This window comes from Xiphophorus hellerii, chromosome 13 (assembly GCF_003331165.1).
Source record: "Xiphophorus hellerii strain 12219 chromosome 13, Xiphophorus_hellerii-4.1, whole genome shotgun sequence".
Classification (NCBI taxonomy): domain Eukaryota; kingdom Metazoa; phylum Chordata; class Actinopteri; order Cyprinodontiformes; family Poeciliidae; genus Xiphophorus; species Xiphophorus hellerii.
The window spans coordinates 9,156,428-9,180,345 of record NC_045684.1 but is presented as its reverse complement, the minus strand read 5'-3'; the positions used below and the strand labels follow the sequence as shown (position 1 = coordinate 9,180,345).

At 36.7% G+C, this 23,918-nt stretch overlaps 2 protein-coding genes across 4 annotated transcripts in view; both read right to left on the bottom strand.

The window, feature by feature from the left end:
• Positions 1-85: 85 nt before the first annotated feature.
• LOC116730884 (retinal Mueller cells isomerohydrolase-like) lies at positions 86-12,035 on the bottom strand. Of its 3 annotated transcripts, none has more exons than XM_032580434.1 (14): positions 11,883-12,035; positions 8,791-8,873; positions 7,778-7,928; positions 6,767-6,874; positions 6,490-6,631; positions 5,595-5,742; positions 5,319-5,391; positions 5,100-5,232; positions 3,883-4,025; positions 3,686-3,815; positions 2,954-3,068; positions 1,735-1,829; positions 1,538-1,649; positions 86-1,284 (listed from the first exon to the last, which is right to left on the bottom strand). In XM_032580434.1, the coding sequence occupies exons 1-14, from the start codon at positions 11,987-11,989 to the stop codon at positions 1,127-1,129; spliced, it is 1,698 nt and encodes a 565-aa protein (XP_032436325.1). In that variant the 5' UTR covers positions 11,990-12,035; the 3' UTR covers positions 86-1,126. The 3 variants fall into 3 exon arrangements, with proteins under 3 accessions (XP_032436325.1, XP_032436324.1, XP_032436326.1); XM_032580433.1 differs by having other exon boundaries at positions 5,319-5,400; positions 11,883-12,034; XM_032580435.1 differs by lacking the exon at positions 86-1,284 and adding an exon at positions 1,340-1,377 and having other exon boundaries at positions 5,319-5,400.
• Positions 12,036-13,109: 1,074 nt separating this feature from the next.
• The window catches only part of LOC116730867 (DEP domain-containing protein 1A-like), a 22,218-nt gene continuing 11,409 nt past the window's right edge, over positions 13,110-23,918 (bottom strand). The window contains exons 5-14 of the mRNA XM_032580400.1: positions 23,470-23,600; positions 23,240-23,370; positions 22,782-22,829; positions 21,435-21,572; positions 19,799-20,431; positions 18,841-19,029; positions 17,785-17,957; positions 16,596-16,772; positions 15,022-15,225; positions 13,110-14,421 (exon numbers count right to left, since the gene is read on the bottom strand). Of these exons, the coding sequence (XP_032436291.1) occupies positions 14,290-14,421; positions 15,022-15,225; positions 16,596-16,772; positions 17,785-17,957; positions 18,841-19,029; positions 19,799-20,431; positions 21,435-21,572; positions 22,782-22,829; positions 23,240-23,370; positions 23,470-23,600 (1,956 nt within the window). The 3' untranslated portion in view covers positions 13,110-14,289. The remainder of the gene's footprint in view (positions 14,422-15,021; positions 15,226-16,595; positions 16,773-17,784; positions 17,958-18,840; positions 19,030-19,798; positions 20,432-21,434; positions 21,573-22,781; positions 22,830-23,239; positions 23,371-23,469; positions 23,601-23,918) is intronic.

Genomic DNA, 23,918 nt, shown 5'->3' with positions numbered 1-23,918 from the left:
ATTTGTATCCATTATATAAAATGTATTAAACTGGAATGTTAAGTGTTTATAGCAGAAATTGCTCTGAAATATGATACCAACATGCTTTTTTTGTCCTCAAACAATGAAGGAAGAGTAAACTCCAATACACAGAGGAGGCGTGGAGAATAAAGCAGATGTGGATTCAGTAACAAACTCAAATAACTTCAATGTTTGATTGAAAAGACAGGAAATAAAAGCACAGGAACAAAAGGACCATGAGAAAGTGGTGAGTCTAATTGACGGAGGCAGCATCAGCTGTATTGGTAGCATGATTATGATGAGCTAATCTGCTAATAATGGAGCTAATTTTTTCCTCCAGTACTATTTGATAACCAAATCTTGAACACAGATGTAAAATTTTATTCAACTGAAGGGTTATAAATCAGCCAAGTACATTAGTGCTCTAGAATTTATCTGGAAAAAATCATTTAGGGGAAGATAAAAGTGCTAAATGTTTTCAAAGTTAGCAAAAATGCTAAAGTGCTAACTGAAAAACTAACAGAATTTTTGAAAAATCATATACACAAATCCAAATGTAAGAAAATGTCTCCCAGGTTTTGTGTTTTTCTCAATGAGTTTCTATGTTATGTAAAATTCATGGTGAACCCTAATGCTAAGAAACGCATTGAGATGATTGTAGAAGATAATTTAGCATTTTAGAGTCTGAAATTATCAAATTTTCAATGTTTTTATTCATTTATTTATTTTCCATTCTGCACTTATGCTTTTAATTTCTCATCTGTTTCCTAATACTTATTTGTATTTGTATTACTGCCTTGCTTGTAAATCTTTAAATAAAAAAGAAAAATTAGCTTTACTCTTAGCAGTTTAGCGGAAATGTGCCTACCGCTGACAACAAAGCTAAAAGTGAACTAAAAAACAAACATACTAGCTTCAAATTGTGCCTTTTAATTTCCAAAGCCAATAGTTTTTCTTTGATTTTGATTACATGAAACAAAAAATTAATAACGTCTTGCTGCTCTGTAGCTTTAAATCCGTGTCATTACTGAAACCTTAGCAGTAACCAGAGTGGTATTTGATTTAAAAACTGTTCTGAATGTATCACTATCATCAATAAGTAGAAAACGGGTTTTAACTGGTGAGTTTAGGGTGAAGGAGGAGGTTTGTACATCCCGTGTAAAGTGACAGGGATGACGGTGTTGACTTCGGCCCTTGCTAGCTCCGTTAGCATCATGGCGTCCAGAACCAGCAGGAAACCTGGTCTCTCTGCGCCCGGCTTCACCACAACACTCAGCAACACACCTGCAGAGGTCAGACAGACGATTAACATACTGTCGTAGTTTGGCTGCCATCCAGTAGATGGCGCCAATGGTCAGCGCAACCACCTGATACACCCTGAAATAATAGTAGTAAATAAATAATGACACTTTTAAAGCAAAGTTGGACTAAAAAATGTCATTACAAGAGCATTAAAAGTGTCAGCTTTCCATTATTTGGTTAATAATTACACCTTTAAAGCAAATCTGCATTAGAAATGTCATTAACTTAAACTTACCTTCGTCTTCCTTCGTGGCTCCAGGTGCGGGAACAAACAGCGGCTCTGATGGGTAACAGTCCTCCTCCTGCCACACCCACGTCTCTTTGGTCTGGACGTTCAGCTTGACGATCTGAGGCAGAAACCAACAGAAGGTAACAAATCTGTGAGCGTGTGTGTGTGTGTGTGGTGGGATCCACTCTCTCTCTCTTCCCTACCCTGTCAGGGATGAAGTGGTTGAGTCCGAGGCCGTATGCGAATGAGTATTTCTTTCCACAACACTTGGAGTAGTTAATCTGTGGAAACTCGAAGGCTGAAAAAGACAAAAGGGACATAAAAAAACAAACAACAAAACACAAAATCATTCTAATATAAGATTTTACTTTGTTTTAGGGCGTTTTTTATCACGTTAAATCTCAATAAACTGATGCTGGCCACACCCCCAACTCAACGTTTACACTCGCATGTGAATATGGCTGCAAACAGATGTGCTACTATTCAACTGTACATTTTTGAAAAGCAGAAGTGGATCCTCCTGCAAAACAAACAAGAATGCATTAAGTGGTCTCTGGATGGGAAGTCAACAACAAAACACTTTCTTTTCCAGCAGCCATTGTACAGAACATACAGCGGTGAAACCAGCTGACCAAATGTGCTGGAACTCTGCTGGGGTTGCTAGGTAACAGTTTAGTGCCAGTGGCATGTGATTTTACGTTTGGAAGGTTTTTGAAATGGCTCATTTTCAAACACCAAAAAGCATTAACTTATTGCTATTCAAACTGTTTTTAGAAGCTGTAAAAACAAAAATGAAGAAAGAATATGTGCAAAAATGTGACATTTGCATAACAGGTCCCCTTTAAAATACTAACACATTTCTTCCCAAGAGCAAAAAATGTCAGCTTTCCTAAAAAATACAATTATTAAATCATATTTCTTCACCTTTAAATTGATTAGAATTTTAAAACTATCTAAATATTATAATAGTTTTGATTCAGTAGTTTTTATATCTCTTTTTCATAATTGTATTGTATTCATCACTGATCTTAACTTTTCATTTTAATAAACTGTTAAAGTTCCTTTTAGGGACAAATGAATTAGCTACAGCTATTTACACGTTAGGTTGTTTTGATCTATGCTTTTGTATTGGTTCCTGTCAAATAAACAATAAATTAAATTAATCAATGCAAATATAGTGAGATGTTGATTTCTTGGGGAATAATTTTAAAGTAAAGCTGTTAAGCAAACCTGTGGCTTCAGCCCAAAACAACATTTCTCTGTAAAACATGATTGCAACTTAGCAAAAATGTAAAAACAGATCATGATCAAACATCTTTCTTAAAACTAAATTGGCAATTTTTTAGCCACAACAGGAAGGTGATATTGTGGGTGTGTGTGTGTGTGTGTTAGGCGTGTGCATGCGTGTGTGTTTCTGTTCACCCTGTCTTGGTCCAGAGAACAGAACTTCAGGCTCCAGCCAGATGGATCCGTCGCTGTGGAGGACGGCGGTTGCTGTTGTGTAGGACAGAGACACGAGGTTTCGGCCTTGTTCTTCCTGAACAAACACAAAAAATAAAAAATAATAAAAAGTTTTCAACTTTTCAAACTCAGAAATTTTCTAGAAAAATCTTTAACAAAAAAAAGTGAGAACTTGAGGACAGGAAATGGAACAGCTGTGCAACAGACTTCAAAATAAGAGCATGACTATGAATGTGTAACTGAAGTGTTCTCAGTTGTTTACCAAAACTTCAACTTCAATCTTCAAACTTCAAAGTTTACAAAACAGCCAAGGAAATGAGCAGTTTAGAATGTTTTTTTTGAAAATTTATTTAGGGGAAGCTAAGTGCGCTAAACATTTTCATAGTTAGCTAACGCGCTAAGCTAAAAATAATTATTTTAAACAATATGTGAACAAAATAAAGCAAGAATAATAGTGAACAACACATTAACACATAAATACAATATTTAAGGACATTACAGAATATATGGTTAATGTAAAATACAATTTCAATTGAAGTTAGCACTTTAGCATTAGCCTCTGCTAAATAGTGCTATAGCATTAGCGTAACTATGTGTTCTGATTTGTGCTTTATGATTAAATGGTAGAGGTGTTTTTAACAGGATAAAATGAGATTAGGATTGGCAGCGGAAAGTGATCGTTTCTGCTCTCACCCTGTGAATATCCAACGGCAGAACGTATCGTCTGACCTCCGGCTGAGGCGCACGCATCGCCGCTTTCTTCACCTCCTCCCACTCCTGCCTTAGGTTGGCCAGGTACAGGTAGTTGTACACAAAATCATGCCTGGAAATACGAATAAAATATCAGTGTTTCTATCAACAAATAGAGATACCCGGAGCTTCTCAATTACCCTTTCCATGTGCAGAGGTCGACCACGATGAATCCCTGGTCTTCGTAGGCGTTGATGTGGTGAAACAGGTTGAAAGCCGAGGTTCTGAATTTGTGGTTTGTCATGTAATCTGCAGGATCCTTAGTGGCCAAGTGGAACCACGTCTGCAGCAAATAAACACTAAATGATTCAAAGGAATGGAAAAAAAATCAACGTTTTGATGTTTTATATTGTAGAGCAGGGGCGTAGCCACAGGGTTGGCTGGGGGGGCCACCATCTCCGCTTAAAATCTGATTGGACGGCCCAGTCAGAGCACCTGATCAGTTTGTTCATGTCAGACCAGACATAAGTTAGCATTTTGTCCACATATCGTAATTTATGTACAGAAGACGATTAGGGCCACAGAATAAAATTTTTTTTTTTGACATTTTCTCATAGCTCGGACTTTTGATCTCAGAAGATTAAAGGCAAAATTCTTTTTTTCCCGGTGGGCCTAATCCTTTTCCATATTTCTGTTATCAGTATTAGGGTCATTGTAGATAGAAAGAAGAGAGAAGGAGTAAATTTCAGCCCCCAAAAATTTAGAAATTTTTTATAAAAAACTTGGACATTTCTGATTTAGAACATGTGAAAAAATTTTCCTTTTGGAGTTTAAAAAGTTGAAAATTTTCTATTTCCAAATTTTTCCTAAATAAATCTGAAGTGAATCTTAAAATTTCTGAGTTTTTATTACAAATTTTCAACTTTCAAGCTCAGAAATGTCCAAGTTTCTTCTTCAAAATTTCTGTGAATAATCTCAAAATTTCTTAGTTTTTATTGCCAACTTCTGACTTTTTCAAACTCAAAAATTTCTAAGTATTTTCTAGAAAATTTTTGAGAAGAATCTTAAATTTTCTGAACTTTTAATTGCAAATCTGCAATAAAAACTCAGAAATTTCTGTGTTGTTTTCAGAAAATTTCTGGGATTAATCTAAAAATGTCTTGCCGGAAATTTCCGCCTCATTTTTCTGTTTTGGCCCATTACTCTGTCGTACTGTAACAAACAAATCTGAGGCATAGTTTTCACATGCCAAACAGATCCCTGTGTTTAGTTTGGGTAAAGAAATTGTTTTGCTAAAATATTTAAATTTTAGTACACCACCATTGTTGTGTTTGTGCCCCTGCGTGGCCCCCTAAAGGTAAAACTCTAGGGCCGCCCCTGCGTGAGTGAAGTTCGGACGCTGACTGTCCGTCGTTACCCCCATGTTTTCGTTGGATTCAAAGCAGTCCATGTACGTTGCTCCTCTGACGCTCCAAGACGACAGAAACTTGAGCAGGTTGATCTTCACCGGCTGCTCCACAAACACAAAGTAGTTCTCAGTCATACCAAAACTACGGAGAGCAAAACAGACCAAAACAGACTGATTTAAACTGATGAAAAGTAAAAGAAAAAAGTTTTCTGGAGTATAAATGTGAACCTGTGGATGTATGAAGGCTTTAATCTTTCACTGCTGGGTAGTTGGAGCACAACTTGGGATTTCTCAATGGGATCTGATTTATCTAAGGACAAAAATCAGATTTTACTGATATTTATTTTGCTTCGTTTTATTTTCTACTTTATTTTCAAACAGAGTAAATTTTTCCTGTTGGAAAAAATGTACTCTGACAACACAGATTGACCTACAGACCATAGCTTTTTGATGTGACAAAGAGGCCCACAACACGTATTTCACATGTCTCTCTGCGTTTCCCACCTTTCTGTGCCGGCGGGATCTTGACGATGTTGTACGCCAGACTCATGTTTTTGCCGAAGCAGTTTCCGATGTTGTAGAGCGAACCGTCTGCGTCAACGTGGGGATGCGCTGTGACTCCGTTAATGGACAGATATTTACACAGATCCACCTGAGAAACAAATTAAGAAAATCACAAAGAAAACACCTGGTATCAGTTTCCCCAAATTTATCAGGTGGCACTTGGAAAGTTACACAATACAAAAATTAACAGCAATATTCTGGTTTATTTAGTCTGTCATAGGGGGGAAAGTAGAGGTTTAATTTTCTAAATTATATTTTACCATGTTATTCACACATTTTTAAATGTTGAAGTTCCAAACTAAATACTTTAATTTGCAAATTAAATATTAAATATTTAGTTAGGAAGCTAAATATACTGTATATCTTGCAATCAAGCTAGCTAAATGTTTAGCTATGTAGCTAAATATTTGGTAAGCAAAATAAATATTCAGCTTAAAATTAAATATTTAATTAAGAAGCTAAATATTTAGCTAGCAAGCAAGATAAATATTTCAGTCAGAGCTAAGTATTTATCTTGCTATCAAGCAGATAGCAAATTTAATATTACTAGGTTCCTAGCTAAATAATTTCCCAGCTAAGTATTTAGCTAGGAACCCAAATATTTTGTTAGCGAGCTAAATATTCATCATACAGTCAGTCTTCAGTCAGAGACATCTTCAGATTCGTTGGAAGACTGACTGCTTGTGGAGATCTTTCTGCCTCCAGCATCTCCATCCAGAACGACTCTTTGAAGATACGTGGATGAAATTATTTCTGACATTTAATTTTCCTTTGGAATAAATAAAGTATTTGTGAACTGAACTGAATGATCTCAGGTAAATTCCAACCTTCTTACCTTCTTCAGTGTCTCCAGTGAATCTGGATCCACTTTGGTGATGAAGTTTGTTTCTGTGACGGCATAAAAATCCTCGCCGACCGGATAAACGTTTACTAAGCAGTTATCTGTCACTTCGATGCCTCTGAAGTACGTAAAGAACCTGAACAGACACAATAAAACCCGTTTTATTGAACGGGTTTAAATCCAGCTTTAGACCTACGTTGTGCCTAAGATGCTATTAATTAAATGAATTATTTGTGTTAACAGCCAGGCAAACATTAACTGTCAGTTTTACCTGGAGAAAATGTTTTTGCAGGGGTCTGGATAGGCAGTGGTGCCGAACTCTGTGATGACGACCCGGTTTTCTGTCATGGCCCGAACATATGCATCCGTCCTGATGAACCTGAAACAATGATAACAAACTTACCTGCAAAAATAACCAGCAAAGCTGCAAACATAATTTCTGCACAAAAACAACTCAAAAGCTTCACATGAACATAAAAAGAAACTTTTTATTTGCAGAGATTCTTTGAGTTATTGTTGTGGTTTATTGTTTTAGTCAGAATCATATTTATTTGTCTAGATTCTGGAAACAAACCAGTGTAAAGGAACTTTAGAGGAAATAAAATATAACGAGTAAAACGGCTATTAAAGATAAAAAATGGTACATGTTCATAAAAAAATCTGAAACTTTGAGAATGATGTCAAAAATGTTCTAGACAAAACATGGAAATTTTACAATTTTACAAAAATGTCCAAGAAAAAACTCAAAATCTTTAGATTAATCTGAGAAATTTTCTAGAAATGAACATGGAAATATTTGAACTTGAAAAGTCAGAAGTTTGCAAGAAATACATTTTAAAATAATCTCAGAAATTTTCTGGAGAAAAAACAAGAAAGTTTCTTAGTTGGGAAAGTAAAAAAAAAAAAAAAAAGCTAGAATCTTCTAGCAAAACTTGGACATTTCTGAGGTTAAAATGTCAAAAATAATTTCTGAAACTCAGAAATCTGCTTATTGTTCTGGAAGATTTCTGAGATTAATTTCAAAATTTCAGAGTTTTTTTCTTGCACATTTTTGACTTTTCAAGCTCAGAAATTTCAAAGTATTTTGATTCATTTCAAAATTTCTGGGTTTTGTTTCAAGAAAATTATAAACTTTTGAAACTCATAAATCTCCAGGTTTTTCTAGAAAATCATTGAGGTTTTTGGCAGGAATTGTGTCCCACAGTGACCCTAACATGCAGCCATATGTGTGCTTATGTACAGGCAGCAGCTGAACATTTTTAAATCTGTGATGCATTCTTACTTTCTGAAGTACGTCACCTGATCACCCTTCAGGTCAAACTTGTGGATCAGAGCTTGTCCGTCAAACAAATGGTGGAACGGTTCGTCCCCGATCTCGAAAAGACCCGGACCCATCCGTAGGAGGCTTCCTCTGAGCCACAACGGGAAAACACCTGAGGGGACAGTTCATCAAAATCACCTGATGATGACATAACACACGTTCCTTCATCATTTATTGTGCTTATATCGACTCTTCTGATCTTCCGTACTTCCTCCTGTTGGATTGAATGTTTATATGGCAAGTCGATTTAACATAAAATTGGTTACAATCCAGATATCTGAAAGTGGCTTATGACTAGACATTAGTAAATTAAGATATTGCTAATTACATTTTGACTGCCATAAATGATGTCAGATTCACTTTTAATTTGTATGTGAGATTTAATTCAAGACACCTAATGAATTACTGAATGAAGATTTCAAATATCAACAATTAAAGTAAATTAAAGATATCCGACTTTTTGTTCTGATTGATAAAAATTCTAATTCAAGATATCTTTAATCTATTTTTTAGTACTTTGATATATTTTATAAGTCAGTGACAATACTTTGGATTAGCTTTCTGTTTAGTCAAAACATCACAGATTTATGTTCCATTTTCAAATTTCCATAAAGGATAAAAAACATTTAAATAGTCATTTGAGATGAATGTAATTGAAGATATCATGAATTATTATTCTTACCAGTCAGAATCTAAATGTAGAGATCTTAAGTTACCATTCTGGATAGTCAAAATGCATTTTTACATATCGAGAGTATAATTACAGATCATCAAACAAAACAGATTTTATGATAAAACATATTTCTACATATTTTAGCAAAGGACATTTCTACAAAAGTGGCAAAAATACAACAATTGCCAGTGATGCATAAAGTCCATTTTAACAGCTTGTTGAATAGTTGAAGTTAGTAAAGTTTGTTTTTATGTTTATAGTTGTTAATAAATAAATCTCCCATCTGTTTTTGTGTTTTTACCAGTTATTTCTGCAGAAATCGGCTCATTTAGTTCCTCCACCGTCTCAAAGATCTTCCGGTAACCTGCAGCAGGATGTTCCACTCTGACAACAAAGTTGAAACCACATTGAAAACATCAAACCTCAAACATAACTAAAGGAATAAATCATGTGAATTTATGTGAGTGAGATCATTTTGATTTTCAATTCTTAATAAAATTAGAAAACATTCAAACTTTATTTCTATATGGTCAAAATGTATAAAGTTTTGTAGAAAGAGATGAAGATTTTATAACAAAATGTGTAAAAAGTGAATACTTTTAAACAAGCTGACAACTGAGAATGTATTTTTATGTGTAAATGGTACTGAGTAAGTTTTGGTGCATTATATTGATTCACAAATCATAACTGTTTACAGTTCCCATCAGTCCTGGCAGCTTCACAACACCAGCTTTCAATTTGTCCTTCTACGCCAGGGGTGTCAAACTCAATTTCACCAAGGGCCACTTCAGCATATTGGCCACCCTCAATGGGCCACATTGACAGTATAAATCAGGAATGCCCAAGTGCAGTCCTCCAGACGGCAACTTTTAGATGCGTCCCTGCTAAAACATACCCCAGACAAAAAGTTGACTTCCCTCATTAGCAGCAACTCAGTTCTGTAGAGGCCTATGAATGAGTCAATGATCCAGGTGTGTTAGAGAAAGAACGCATCTAAAGTTGCAGAGTGATAGGTCTGGAAAACTAGACTTGGTCAACCCTAGCATAAATGTATGAAAATACAATGTTAAAATAAATTAAGCAACACCTCATATTGTTAAATAACTGATTTTATGTATTCAAGTTTTAAATATTACATTTGCGTTTGCATGGATGTAAAATTACTGCTCAGTTTAAAAATTACAATATTTTTAAACTGAGCAGTTTAAAAATATGCTCAGTATTTTTAAACTGCTCAGCTAAACTTCGCTCTTTAGCTTGTTAGCTTGTCGATGTTCCAGTTTTATTCGCTGGGAAAATTAATCTTTGTCTGCTTTAAAGATAAGCAGACAAAGAATAAAAACAAGTTTTGATATTAACTCTCAACTTCATTCACAAAACTTTTTCGTTATTTATTTCACAACGAACATGTATTTCACATAAGAACAAAACAATGAGGTGATGTTGCCTGTCCTTGAACACAAAGCTGATCCCTCTTCACCCTGTCACCAACTCACACACATCCTCATTGTGTTGTGTTCTGTAAATAAACACAAAACACAAGCAAAATCAATAAACTATATACATATTCCAGTATACTGAGTTTTGGTTTTACATTCATTCTATTTTAATTTAGTTTGTTTGTGCTTACCAATGTTTTCTGGCCGGATGTCTGGCACCGTTTTCCCCTGGTCAGTTCGTCCATGTCCGGTTTTAGTTCTTGTGCTGAGGCAATCCGCAAAACGGCGTGTAGGTTTTCGTCAGTAATGCGCGATCTGGTCTTGGTCTTGTTTAAATTCATTTTTGAAAACATCTGTTCGCACAGATAGGTGCTTCCAAACGTGGACAAAACACGAGCTGCGTGGAGTCGAAGCTGTGGCATCAAATCAGGGGGCAGGAGACGGTAAAAGTCCTGGATTGAAACATCACGGAACTTCGCTCTTTAGCTTGTTAGCTTGTCGATGTTTCAGTTTTATTCGCTGGGAAAATTAATAATCAGCTTGAGGTGACTCTGCTGCACTCTAGTGGCGAGAAGCCGTAATGTTGGCTGGTAAGAATCGGAAGGCATTATGGGATATGTAGTTTGTAGTCAATTCGTGCTCAAAACCTATTTTAAGTCAATCAATAGGGCTGTAAAACGGTGGTAGGGGGGAGAGGGCCACATAAAACGACGTAGCGGGCCACATGTGGCCCGCGGGCCTTGAGTTTGACACATGTGTTCTACGCCCATTTTACATTCCTTTGTTAGTCCAGACTTTCCGTCTGATTTTTCTCCTTAATCTTCCTTTTAAAGTTTTACAATCTTCTTTTCTCTATTAAATGATTTGGAGAAACTTCTCATCTCGTCTGCAGGTTGCTCACTTCTGTGGTTTTCAACATTAAAAACAGCTTTTTAAAAGTTTTCTTTATTATCTTTGGAACTGTACAAGCTGGAATGGTTAGGCTGTTTTTCCAAATCTGGGAAACTTTCCATCTCATCTCAACACTATAAAAACAAAAAGTATTTTTGGTCTAGTTTCTAATCTAAAGCAAATATTTTAGTACACTTGAAATGAGACAAAACTAAATTGAAAGTAACTTTTCAGCTAGAAATAGAAGCTTGTTTTAAGTCAATAATCTTTTAATATTGATGAAAAAGTTCTAGTTCCACTGGCAGATTATTTCACTTATTTCACAGATGACAGGCCTTGTGCCGTTACCTAGCAACCACAGCCAGGCCCAGCCGGTTACCTAGCAACCCAGTTCTAGTTCCACTAGCAGATTATGTCACTTAATCCAAGACATTGTACCCATTTTATAAGTGAAATAATTTGCCTAGTACTTTTTATTAATACCAAGGAATTACTGGCTAAGTTGCTAAATGTTGCTGAAAAGTTATCGGTAAGTTTGTTTAGTCTTATTTCTAGACATTTGTACTAGAAACTCAAAGAGGATACTTAAGATTTTTTGTTTTTTCAGTAAAATGTCTCTGGTTTCATTTCAGAAAACCAAAACATTTCCATACTAGAATTTAATCTGCACCAGAAAAACACAAAATCTTGCAAAGTTTTATTGATTTAGTTTCTAGTGCAAGTATCGTACTACAGTGGAATTAGGACAAAACTAACTCAGAAGTAACTTTTTGTTCCACTGGCAGATTATTTCACTTTTAACAAGATTTTTTAAATAATCTGCCAGTAGAACTAGTACTTTTTATCTACAGTATATCAAGTACTTGTATACTTAAAACAAGCTACTTCTGGCTGAAAAATTATTAAGTTAGTTTAGTTTTATATCAAGCGCAATAAGACACTTGGTAAGATTTGGTGTTTTCTTCCAGTAAAACGTCTCAAAAAGCTAAAACATTTCAACATCAGAACTGACTCTACGGCTTTCTCTCTATTTTCAGAGTAAATAATGGAAATATTTCCTCACCGGCTGACCATGTTGTTGCTGAATCTCCTCCTGGACTCGCCGACTGCTTTCAGAAGAGACTCTGGTTCGGATTTAAACCACACAAACATTCCCTGCTGCTCCCCCATCCTTCCTCACTCCTCCTCTTCTTCTCTTTTCTCCTTTCAAGCCTCCTTTCCCCTCCTCCTCCTCCTCAAACTTTCCCCCACGCCTCCCTCAGGCTGAACAGACCAGCTTTGTCTCGGCTCCTTTCAGACGCCAGAACCTCGCCTCAATGTTGGATTTTCTCTCGACCTGGAAACACGACCAAACTCTCCTCCTAATGATGTGGGTCCCACCAGTAAAATTGAATTTTAAAACCCGCCGTCCTTTGTAGTTGGATAAACATGCAGAAGCAATTAGAGCTGATTAGTTCCTGATGGTTTTCAGCAAACGTTTGGGAAACTTTCTGTTTTTTTACTTTTGAAAGAAGGAGAGTGAATCTGGAAAACATCTTAAGTCTTTAACATTTATGTATAGAAAATATATATTTTTAGACATTTGTTGAAACTGTAACTCTGTTATGAGACAAATAATCTGTGAAAAATAAAAAAGGATTTAACTAGAATCAACCAATGAGAGGCAGGAGGCGGGTCTTAGTGCTGTCAATCATCCAGTTGTGAATGCTAAGTCTAGTTAGCATGGCCACCGACGACAGAGGATAGACAGTTTCCCTGTAGTTGTTTCTCTGCCATTACTACATTTAGCTGCGACTACATGAGTTTGATTGACAGCGCTAAGCTCCGCCTCCTGGCTCTGATTGGAGAAAAGCACCAAAAATAACCAGACAGCAGTAGCAGCTAAAAAGCAGGTGAAGGAAATTGATCTTTTCACAGATTATCTGCCTCATAAACTATCAGGGCAAGTTGACAGTTTTAACAAATATGTAAAAATATATTTTTTTAAAATAAAAGTTATGATTCTAGCGCAATAGGGCTGAAGCTAAAAGTGCAACAAATTAAATTTTAATTCATTGTTAAAATAAAACTGAAGGTAAAATTTGAAGCCGGTACAAAAGACCGGTTAGTTTTACTTTTATTTTATCTAATATCTCTTCGGTACAGGGGCACTGGCCTCCCGCTGTCCCCCGCCTAGAACCGCCCATGTGCTGTTAAACTTTCATAAGCAAGCAGTTCATTTTAAGAAACTAAAGTGAGTTTTTCCTTTCACCACCTTGTAAAGGTACCGATAGTATAAACTGAGAAGGCGTCACACAAACCAGGTTTATTTCCCAACATTTGCATAGTAAACATTTATAGGTGCATTTTCACTCCTATGTTCAGTTTTTGACAAAAACACAAAGTATTTCTGTGGTCACTTAACTTCATTTGAGGTATAAACAAACTTCATAAAGTCAAATACACATTTAGAACAAAAGAGGGGAAACTAAAAGTAGGAGTTAGTTTCTATGTATGAAGTACCTGTGAGCATGTAGCATGAAAAGTAACAATTTAGGAGTTTTGATTTGCATTTAGTAAATTAAAGGCCTAATTTATAAAAATAAAAAATGCTGAATTAAGCCTCAACTAAGAGTCTTTATGACTCATAAAAGATTAACATTGCGGTGAATGAAGGTTTTCTTCTTAAACACTGAAAAACATTTTCTAACCTGCATATAAAGCAGAAATATCGGACACCGTATTTGAGCTAATGTAGAAGGAACAAAAACAATGAGTACATTTCTAAAAAAATATATATATTTTCAGAATAATTTGAGAAATTTTCTAGAAAAAAAGTGGAAAACGTGGTAGTTGAAAAATTAACCATTTTCACATTTTGAAACTCAAAACTTCCAAGTTTTTTTTCTAGAAAATTCACAGATTAATCTCAACATTTCTGTTTTTCTGTAAAATTTTAGATTTTTCAAACTCAGAAATTTCCAAGTTTTTTCTAGAAAACTTCTTAAATAATTTTTTTTTTGTCAGAAAAATACTCTTTTTTTTTTTTTTGTCTTCTTCCTGCAATCCCCCTAACACGGCGCTATAGAAATAAAAATCCCAGCTCCACTTGAATTATTTCAGTTAAATCTGGAAACCTAAAGCCATAAAACAAAACAAAAACCTCCATTACAACAAAACGTCCTTAAAAACATTTAAAATAAAAGCAAAAAATATCCTAAAAGATTTAAAACTTTAGACAAATGGAGCTCCTCTCAATGTAATTATTTATATAAGTTAAAATTTAAGCTCAAAGTTTAATATTTCTCCCAAACTTGCTGCAAATGCTGTTTGCAGAGTATTTGAAAAGAAAACAAAGTGTGAACTCTAAATCTGTTCAGCTGCCTGTATGAGACGCTCTTCATCTACAGAATGAACCAACACAAACGGATATCAGTGGAGTTTTCCACCAATAATGTAACAGTTTTGACCGTGATGTGAGCGTCATGGCGTCAGTTCCTGATGCTGAAGGTCTTCTTGATGTTGAGCAGCGGCGGTTTGATCTTTGGCTTGCTGTCGGTTTTGCTCTGGTCGCCGCAGGAAGGGAAGCGGCGGCTGTAGATGTCAGGGTACTGCCTCTGAAACTGAACCAAACACGATAACAGCTGCGTTTCCACCACAAAGGTCAGCAAATGTTAGTCGATGTTTCATTAATGTTGGGGGGAAAACAATTTGGTAATTGTGGCGTTTCAATTAAATAAGAAATTAAATAAAAAAATACATATGGATAAACTTGAATAAGTCGCTAAAAAACAGCTACATGAGATATTCATAACTCAGCCATCGGCAGGAAGCCCCAGAAACACGGCAGAAACAAAATCTGACCCGTATTTTGTCCAGTTTCTAATAAAAATATCTTAGTACAAAACAAACTAACTTACAAGTAACTTTTCAACAAGATAAAGGAGCTTGTACATCAATAATTTCTCAATATTAATGAAAAAAGTTCTAGCTGGCATTTTATTTCACAAGCAACGAGCGCTGCTCCGTTACCTAGCAACCACAGCTACACCCAGCCTGAGTTAATTGGCTGATTATGAGTTTCTAATATTAAATTTTCTCACAACATTCAGTCGATAAGCTGCTTTGGAAATTGAAGTGGAACCTTGAGGTAAAACTCTAGAAAATGGAATCATTTTGGGTTCTATCCAGACCTGTTTTTGGTTCTGGTTCCGTTAGCTGACCTGCTTTAGCTTCTTGCGCCGGTCCTTCTCGGTGAGGTTCCTGTCCGTCAGCAGGATCTCCAGCAGCTCCTCCATGGCCTTCTGGGACGACTCCGCTTTCTGCTGCTCAAACTCAGCGCCGCTTATCTGTTTGCAGAACGCGTACATCGGCATGGGAACGCAAACCGGGTCGGCGCCGTCGCTTGGACCCGAGTCGACAGGAACCTGGTGTCAGGGCGGTCAAACAGTCATAAAACAAATTATATATTAAAACGCTTTCATCTACTGCCTCTAGGGGGCACTGTAAAACAAAACGCTTTTAAAAGCTTTTATATACTTTTGTGGATCAGGATTTTTTTTTAAGTGTTAAAAAATTATTTTGGTCTCAGATTGATGTTGAGGATTCCAGTTTATACATTTCAACAGTAAAACTAAATAATTTTTAAAGGGACGTTTTCTCACTTTTCCAGCTCCAAACGTTGCACCAAAAAATAACGCAAAAAACAAAACAATACAAATGAACTATAAATTATTATGTTACATAATTTATTACTGTTATTAATAACTTTTTGTGGTAGTATTCTTCATTCTACAGGAGGAACAATTTAAACTAAAACATCTTATAATATTTTACACAACTGATACTAATGAACACAAAATTCCCCCAATTTCAATAAATTTGTTTAACATATAAAATATGAGATAGTTATAAGACATTGAGTCATTAGGAATAATAAATATTATTTTGAAACAATATTAGATATTGTTAAAGTAAATTACCTTACTACTCAAATTAAATACTGAAATACAAAATATCTAGAAATTTAAAAGAAAATCTCTAAAAAAAAAAATGTTTGTGTTAAGTTTTCTAGAATTTAGAAAATAGAAATTATTTTGGTAATTCTACCTGACATAAAACAAGATGAGTCTGATTTAACTCCAGACAGTGAGAAAAAATGTGTCTGTCTTTTTATTAGGAGTATGTAGTCCTGTCACAATAAGCAACAAATCAATTAATCACATAATAAATTAAAACAAACTCAATCATTTCCATTTGCTTGATTTATAGCTTTTCTTTCTACCAAAAACTGGACGACCAAAGTTTTAATCTGGTTTTTGGTCCCAACTAGAGCTTTTCTTGAAGGACAATTTTGTTTACAGAGACTTTAGAATTCATTTTATTTGTCGTTTCTATTGTTTTATTTATTTTGGATATTTAAAATGTCTTCCAGTTCCAGTGATAAAAGTTCACTAGAATTTAAAGTTTATTGACTGTTGAGAATGTTCTCTTGCATTACCATTAACATCATATTACTTGAAAATGGTCTCTAACCAACAATATTACTGTTTATCGCAGTAACTTCTGGGACAATTTATCGTTAAAAATGTGTTATTGTGTGGATGAAAATATTTGGCTTCAACTGTAAAAAAGCTTTTTCCAAATTTACGTTTTTAATCAAATGTTAAATGGCATTTTATTACAAAACTGTGAAGTTAAAATATCAAGCACTTTTCAAATCTTGAAAACACTGAATATAAACTGGAGCATTGTTGGGGATTTCTCCAGTTTCTCCATCTCCATGGTAACGGCGTACCTGTACGGCACGCAGGTAGTGGATGTGGTCCCTGATGGCGCTCCGCAGGTATTCTGGGACGGAGAGGACGCTCTGCTGGTGGTCCATCAGAAACGAGACGAGGCGGGTCGCCAGCAGCTCGTCCAGGTCGCAGTCCTCCGCGCTGCTCAGGACGCAGCCTGAAAACGTGTGGACCATCTGGAAAGTACAAAGGAAAACTTCACCAAGTAGTTTGGTCTAATTTCTAGACCAAACTTCTCAGTTCACTTCAAATAAGTCCAAATTAATTCATAAGTAGTTTTTCAACAAGATAAAGAAGCTTGTCTAAAGGCAATAATTTCTGATGAAGAAGTTTGAGTCACGGGCAGATTATTGCACTTATTTCTGTGTCGTTACTTAGCAACCCCAGACCGTTACCTAGCAACCCCAGCCAAGCCCAGGCCGTTACCTAGCAACCCACTTCTAGATCCACTGGCAGATTATTTCACTTATAACACAGGAAACTTTTCCACTTTCTGCACATTAATTCTTTTTCACAAAAGCCAACTGAATGTTTTTTCTTTTTGCGAAATTGTGAAAATCTGTAAAGAAACATCAACTTATAGAATTTTTTTTAGTCACTAATCCATAATTATTACATTCATTTATCATAAAATAATGTAATAATGTCTGATTTTAGACAGCCATGAGCTCTGTGGTGGAAAATATTACCTGATAATACATTATGACATCATTACCAAATAATACAATTTTTCATCACAATCCCCTTTTTGATTCCAGGTAAATATGTAATATTTTATATTAATCACGCCTAATGTTATTTTGTCAGACACGTTTCCATTTCTAACTTTAGAGGAGCAAAGACGAATCAGAATGTAAGTAACATCTAAATTAAATATTTTAACAAATTTTACATTGAAAAAATAATTAGAAACAAAATTTATGACGATTTAATCTTCCTCCCAATTTTCTGGGAACAGAGAGGCTGTAGTGAAACACTGTTGCTTTTTTTTCCCACTTCTACCTTTAAAAAATAAAGTTAGATAAATAAATAAATTGTTTATTTATTTATGTAATAAATAATTTAAAACAATCATAATCTTTATTCAGTTATCAAACATGCGCTGCTTTTTGTTGCTCCGTGACATAAAATCTCAACAAAAGAATTGAACTTTTGTGTTTGGAAACATGTCGTCCGTTCGCTCCTCACCAGCGTCCGGGTGCCGATGGCCGGATGGAGGCGCGGCATGTCCACGTTCTGGCTGATGCGGGACGCCATCCTCATGAGGAGCTGCAGCTTCCTGCGGGACGCCGGCGGGAGGAGCAGCGTGCAGAGCTGCAGCGCCTCGATGGCGACGCGCTCGCACTGCGGCTGGAGAACGCCTGCAAGAAAATAAATAATCACCATCAGAGACGACATGGAGGCAAAACTGGGCTAAATTATGAATCACATCTATTCATGGTAATTACATTAGATAAGTGAATAGATGGGTGATATTAATAAACTACAACTATGACGTGAGCTGGGTAAGATTCAAGAAGCAAAACTGGCAAGGTATGGAACAAAATAAGAAAAACATTTAAGGAGTTTTTCCCGTTTTATAATGGAAATAATCTCCCAATAGAATAGAACCTTTTTAAATGAATATTCTAAAAATGTTGACCTTAAAGAAGCTCATATATTGATGAAAAGTCATTGGTATGAATCAACATTACTAGATTTATTTATGTTTTGCTCTTTAGTTTGTTTCCTTTTATGTAAAGCACCTTGAATGGCCTTTTTGCTGAAAATGTGCTATATAAATAAAATGAACTTACCTGGTAAGTTAGTAAACTTGAAATGAGACAAAACTAAGACATTTTAACAAGAAACTAAACAAACACCTGCTAAGATTTTGTGTTTTATAGTGTAGTGTTGCTTTTGAACATAATAACTGGAACGCTGACCAACATATTTGAAATTTGACATAATTGGTAACTGAATCATGTTTTCAGGATGTAAAGCACGTCAAACTGCCTTACTGCTGAAATTTTCTGCACAAATAAAGTTGACCAGACTGATAGGTAGAAGTTAAGAGGCATTAGCCGTTCAAAACATGCAGATAAAACAGAAGCAGCACAAAACTATCCACACTGCATTTAGACAGACGTTAGCAGGCTGCTTTTGAATTCATTTAAGAAAAAAGTTGCTTGGAAGACATTAGCAGAGGTGAGGGTGTTAGATCTGGCGTCGACACACACGCAGGCAGGCGGGAGAAGGTCTTACTGTGCTCAGGTTTGGGTTGGGGGAGCTGGAAGTTTCTGGCAGCCACGCAGACGGGCAGATTGAGCTGCGACGCAGACCGATGCGGCTGTGGCGGCTTGGACACGTCCAGCGAGCTGAGGCAGCGGCGGACGGCGGGCGCCGGCAGCGCCCAAAGGTTAGAGGTACTGCAGGCGGGGGTTGAGCCATGAGCTAGGGGCAGGCGATACGGACTTTAACTTTTATCACGATGCTACTGAGATAACGGTTAGAATGATTTATTAAATCTGCTTTAGGTAACTGATTCATGTGATTTTGTTTCACTAATCTGCACACAGTAACTTCATTTAATCATATTTTCAAATGTATTGATTTTTATTAATTCTCTCAATGAAGAATCAGTGGAGGAAAAATGAGAATACTAATACAGAAAGTTTTAAACATCATTAACTGGGAATTATCATGACTAGACCTGTTGAAATAAACAATAAGCCAATTAATGGCACAATAAATTAAAACTAGAGCAATAATTTCAGTTAGCATGATTTATCATTCCTCTCTTTCATTCTACAAAAATAGCATAATAAATGTTTTCAGTTTGGTGTTTTGGTCTCACTAGTCCCTTTTTTAAAAGAACTATTTTGTTTAGAGAGACTTCATAATTTATTTTATTTGTTGTTTTTATTATTTATTTTGAATATTGAAAGCGTCCTTCTATTTCAGCGTTAAATGTTATTAGAATGTAACACTTATTGATTTCTGAGAATGTGTTCTTACATTATTATGCTGTTATATTACTTAAACATGTTCTCAAAACAACAACATTATTGTTTATTGCAATAATTTTTAGGAGAATTTATCATCCAGGAAAATTATTTATTGTGACAGGCCTAATCATGACAATAATAAATTTTAAAAATTTGTATTTTGATTTGTTTTATCACAATAGTTGACGAACGACGCGATGAATGCCCACCCCTACCTTGAGCTTTTGTTGGGATAGAGAGAAGATGTTGGGAGGAAGACGGAGGATACTGGTTCATGTTGAGGCAGCTGGACCATTTCATCCCTCCATATTCTTCTTCTTTGGTTTCCATGACAATGTCCAGGCAGCTGCTGGCGCTGCGAGGCCGCGCCGACGCCTGACCGTCTAACGGTCTAACCCTGGAACCCGCGGAGCGTTTCCTCCTGGTTACAACTCCTGCTGCGTTTTCGTGAACAAAACTGTCCGCTTTGGTCGTAAACGTTGTGTTCAAGTGCCCTTCCTGAGGTGGGAAAACAAGATTTTCGTTGCTGGACGGAAACGGCTGCAGGCCGCATGGAGGAGGAGGAGAGCGGTCCAGGATGGTTTCCAGGGAGCAGCTTCTTGTGCGAAGTCTAACCGTTTTCAGATTCGTGCCGCCCGATTCCTTGCGTGACTGGAGCGTCCCGCTGAGGACGTCCCTCATGGGCGACTCGGCCTCGTCGCATGAGCCCTGCCTGAGCAGCGACAGGAGGAGGCACTCCGTGGAGAGAAACGACGACTTGGCCGGCGGCGCCGCAACCGACGGCAGCTCCGAACTCTTCCGCTTCCCACGCTGGAGCGTAGGGGGCGCTGCGACATATCCACACATCACTGAAAGCAGATGCAAACAGGGACGCAGGCGGAGAGGCAAGCAGCACAGGAACGGGGTCAAAGGTCAGAGGACAGCGCAAGCAGAAGGTGAAGGGGAAGAGAGAGGGTGCAGTTAAGTCACACTTTTACATCAGTAGCTGTGTTTCCATTATAAATTTATCTTTGTTGATATTCCATTACTGTAAAATAAATAAATAAAAAATCTATTTTGTGATTACGGTGTTTCTGTTAAATAAGAAACTTACTTAAAATCATACGCAAGTCTGTCGCTATAAGCAATAAATCAATTAATCGCACAATAAATTATAGCGGACTGAATCATTTATTATTTTAAGTAAATAATTATTTCATACTGATAAAAATCTACTACTGGCAGATTATTTCACTTAGTAAATGGGAAAAATATCTTGTTCTAAGTGAATTTATCTATAGTACTTTCTAATCAATATTAAGGAATTATTGACCTAAAACAAGCTCTGAAAAAGTCATTTGTAAGTTAGTACACTTAAAATAAGATAAAACTAAAATATTTGCACTAGAAACTAGACCAAACATACTTGGAAAGATGATATTTTTTGCAGTGTATGAATTCAACACGTTGGAATAACAGCAAAGTTTTATGAGCTGTGGATGCGGTGAGCTGCAGATTGTCCACAAAAAAAAAAAAAAGAATCATGTTCATACTTCTTCCTGTCATCTTATTTGGCGTTTCCGGCAGAAGTGACATCCGTAACCGGTCTGATGCGAAAACAGTGTTTCCATACCGCATCCTAGCGATACAACTTTTTACATCAAAAAACATCACTGGCCGTGTTTATATTAAGTGGTTTAATTTTCGTGATTTCAACTGGCGCAATTCTCTGGTAAATGGAAACGCAGCTACAGACAGAAACAACAACCAAGACCTCTGTTAGCAGTCAGACACTGTTAGAGTCACATCAACAGGACTGGGCGGTCGGATTCCCCAGCAGCTGAGCGGGTCAGGATGAAAAACGTTGCCTACCCAGGACGTTGATGAACAGTTCGTACAGTTCGTATGTGAGCAGCGGCTGAGGGAGGCTGTAGAAGTAATCGGACACCGTTTTGAAGACGTCTCTTTCGAACCCGGGGTAGGACGGCTGGTCGCTGTCGTACTTCGGCCCTGCGAGTCAACAGAACATGGTCACCGGCTGGTTTAGGTTCGTTACACCTGCACTGTAAAGATTAGAAACTACTCATTTGTTTGGAGATATGTCCCGGAAAAAAGCAACAACGTGAACCCCTTGCGTGTTGTTCACGTCAGGAAATTTTGCGCATGCGCAAAACGCGGGAAGGCTTGCGCTCGCCATAGCGGGAAAACATTTCCTTCAACTAAATAAAACCTGATTTGTAGTTATTAATTTAAGGCTATGCTCCACTGCAAAAGGAAAATAAAGCATAAAAACCATTGAAGAGCAACTGAAAGCCACTCATATTCTTCTGTTTTCTCGCCTGCTGTGTCGGCTACGAGACACGCAGACTCGTTGCCATAGCAACTGTCAACCTCGCCACAATATGTTTCAGGTTCCAACATCAAAAAACAACAAAAACACTCAAACATTCCCCACACAAACAGAACATTCAGTCCGTTACAGTTTAATGTTTTTTTAATGTTGATGTTTATTTTGTGATTATCAATAAGTCATCAGATTAGCAACCGCTGCTATTAGCTAAGCTAACAGCAGTTGGTTGATTAATGTAAACGCCTGCTTTCCTGATGATTGTCAGAATTGGTGTGAGTCCTCCTTTTTTATTAACTGAACCGAAACACAAACAGTTCCACATCACATCTACATGTTACTGTTGTCAAAGTTAGGCTAGCATAACTAGCTTAACCATGTTTCTCTTTATTATTAAAACTTGTTCCTGACCATCTAGTTGTTGTAGTGTTGACAATTAGTAGCAAAGCACTGCCTCCTTTTTTCTATAATGCATACATTTAATATTTAGCGTGTTATGTTGAAACTTGTCAGCTAAAACCAATGCTAGTCATCATTAGCGAGCAGCTTTTGGCCCTCCAGCTGGGAGCAGGACGCCATGTTGCCCAGGGTCCATGGAAAACTCCTGCATCATTAAGGCCACATTTTCCTCCCATTTCAAATAATACAATCTTATTTGTTGAAGTAATTTTCACATTTTCTTGATGAAAAACGTTTGTCATGCACTTCTGGAAATAATCTTGGATTACAGCAACCCCCGCCCCCAAAAAATCACCTCTGTACCCACAATCCATTGCTGTACTTCTACAATAAACAGTTGATTAAACCCACATGAAAACTGGGATCATTATGATGCAGTGTGAAGCGTTTTCTGAGTAATCTGTTGTACTTACAGTTCGCCAGGCTCTTCATGGCGGACAAAACCCAATGAGGAAGATCATCTGGAAAAACCGACAGGTTAGACTGACCAAGGAATTCATTACTGCTCTGTTTCCTTAATAGGAGAATTTTTATTATTTTTCAGCAGAATTTGAACCAGGTAAAACTGAAACTACCTCTTGAGGAGCTCTGAGTAGAACATATTTACAGACAAAACATTTTTTAAATCATAAATGCAACATTTATGATATACATAAACTATTATATTTATGATATAGTTTTGGTTTAATTACTGCGCTCAGTGTATTGTTCTCTCAGCACATGGTCTTATTTGAATCTGTATACTCCAGTTAACGATTAATCGATTACTAAATTCGTCGATTATTTTAATAATTAGTTAATTGTTTCCGTTTCTTTGAATCTAGATCTACCAGGGCTGTGAATAATTAACTGGGTGCAGTCCATCACTCACTGCTCTTGTCCTCCAGCGTGACGACTCCGTGTTTGTTGACATTAGTCATGTTGTGGATGATGTTCTGGGGGTTTATGTGCCGCTGGTCCAAAACCTCATCCAGAGAAGAGACGCCCAGAATCCTCTGCAGGCTGGAGAAACACAACAAACTTTTCCATCTCATAATAATTTGGATTTCTGTGCTCTGATGCAACATTACGCCTGTGAGTCTGGTTGTTCAGTGTTTTTACTGCGTCAGGGTGACGTCTCTCCAGATTTCCTGTTCATCCTCCAGCGTCAGCTCTCGTCTCTGGTGCTGCTGCTCTTCTGTCGGCGGATTTGATTCGTCTTGCAGCGTTTGGAGCGCAGGATCCACGTTCTCCTAAGAACAAGTTGGAATAAAGTATTTATATCTCAGTAGTTATGCTGCTAGGGCTGTCGGACTGTTTTCTACCAAAAACTAGAGGACAAAAATCTCCATTCTGGTGCTTTTCTTATTTTGAAGAACAATTTTGTTTACAGAGACTTTGTAATTCATTGTATTTATTGTTTTGTTTATTCATTTTACATATTTAAAATGTCTTCCAGTTCCAGTGTTAAATGTTCAAGAGAATTTAAAGTTTATTGATCTTTGAGGATGTGTTCTTGCATTATTACGTCGTTATGTTACTTTAAAATCATCTCAAAACAACAATATTAT

What these genes read in the sequence shown, in the direction of transcription:
- LOC116730884 (XM_032580433.1), bottom strand. Translation starts at nt 11,989, where the DNA reads ATGGGGGAGCAGCAGGGAATGTTTGTGTGGTTTAAATCCGAACCAGAG. An exon ending in GACCTCTGCACATGGAAAGG is followed by an intron (nt 3,816 to 3,882) that starts GTAATTGAGAAG and finishes TCGTATTTCCAG; the next exon opens with GCATGATTTTGTGTACAACT. An exon ending in GTTCTCTGGACCAAGACAGG is followed by an intron (nt 1,830 to 2,953) that starts GTGAACAGAAAC and finishes TGTCTTTTTCAG; the next exon opens with CCTTCGAGTTTCCACAGATT.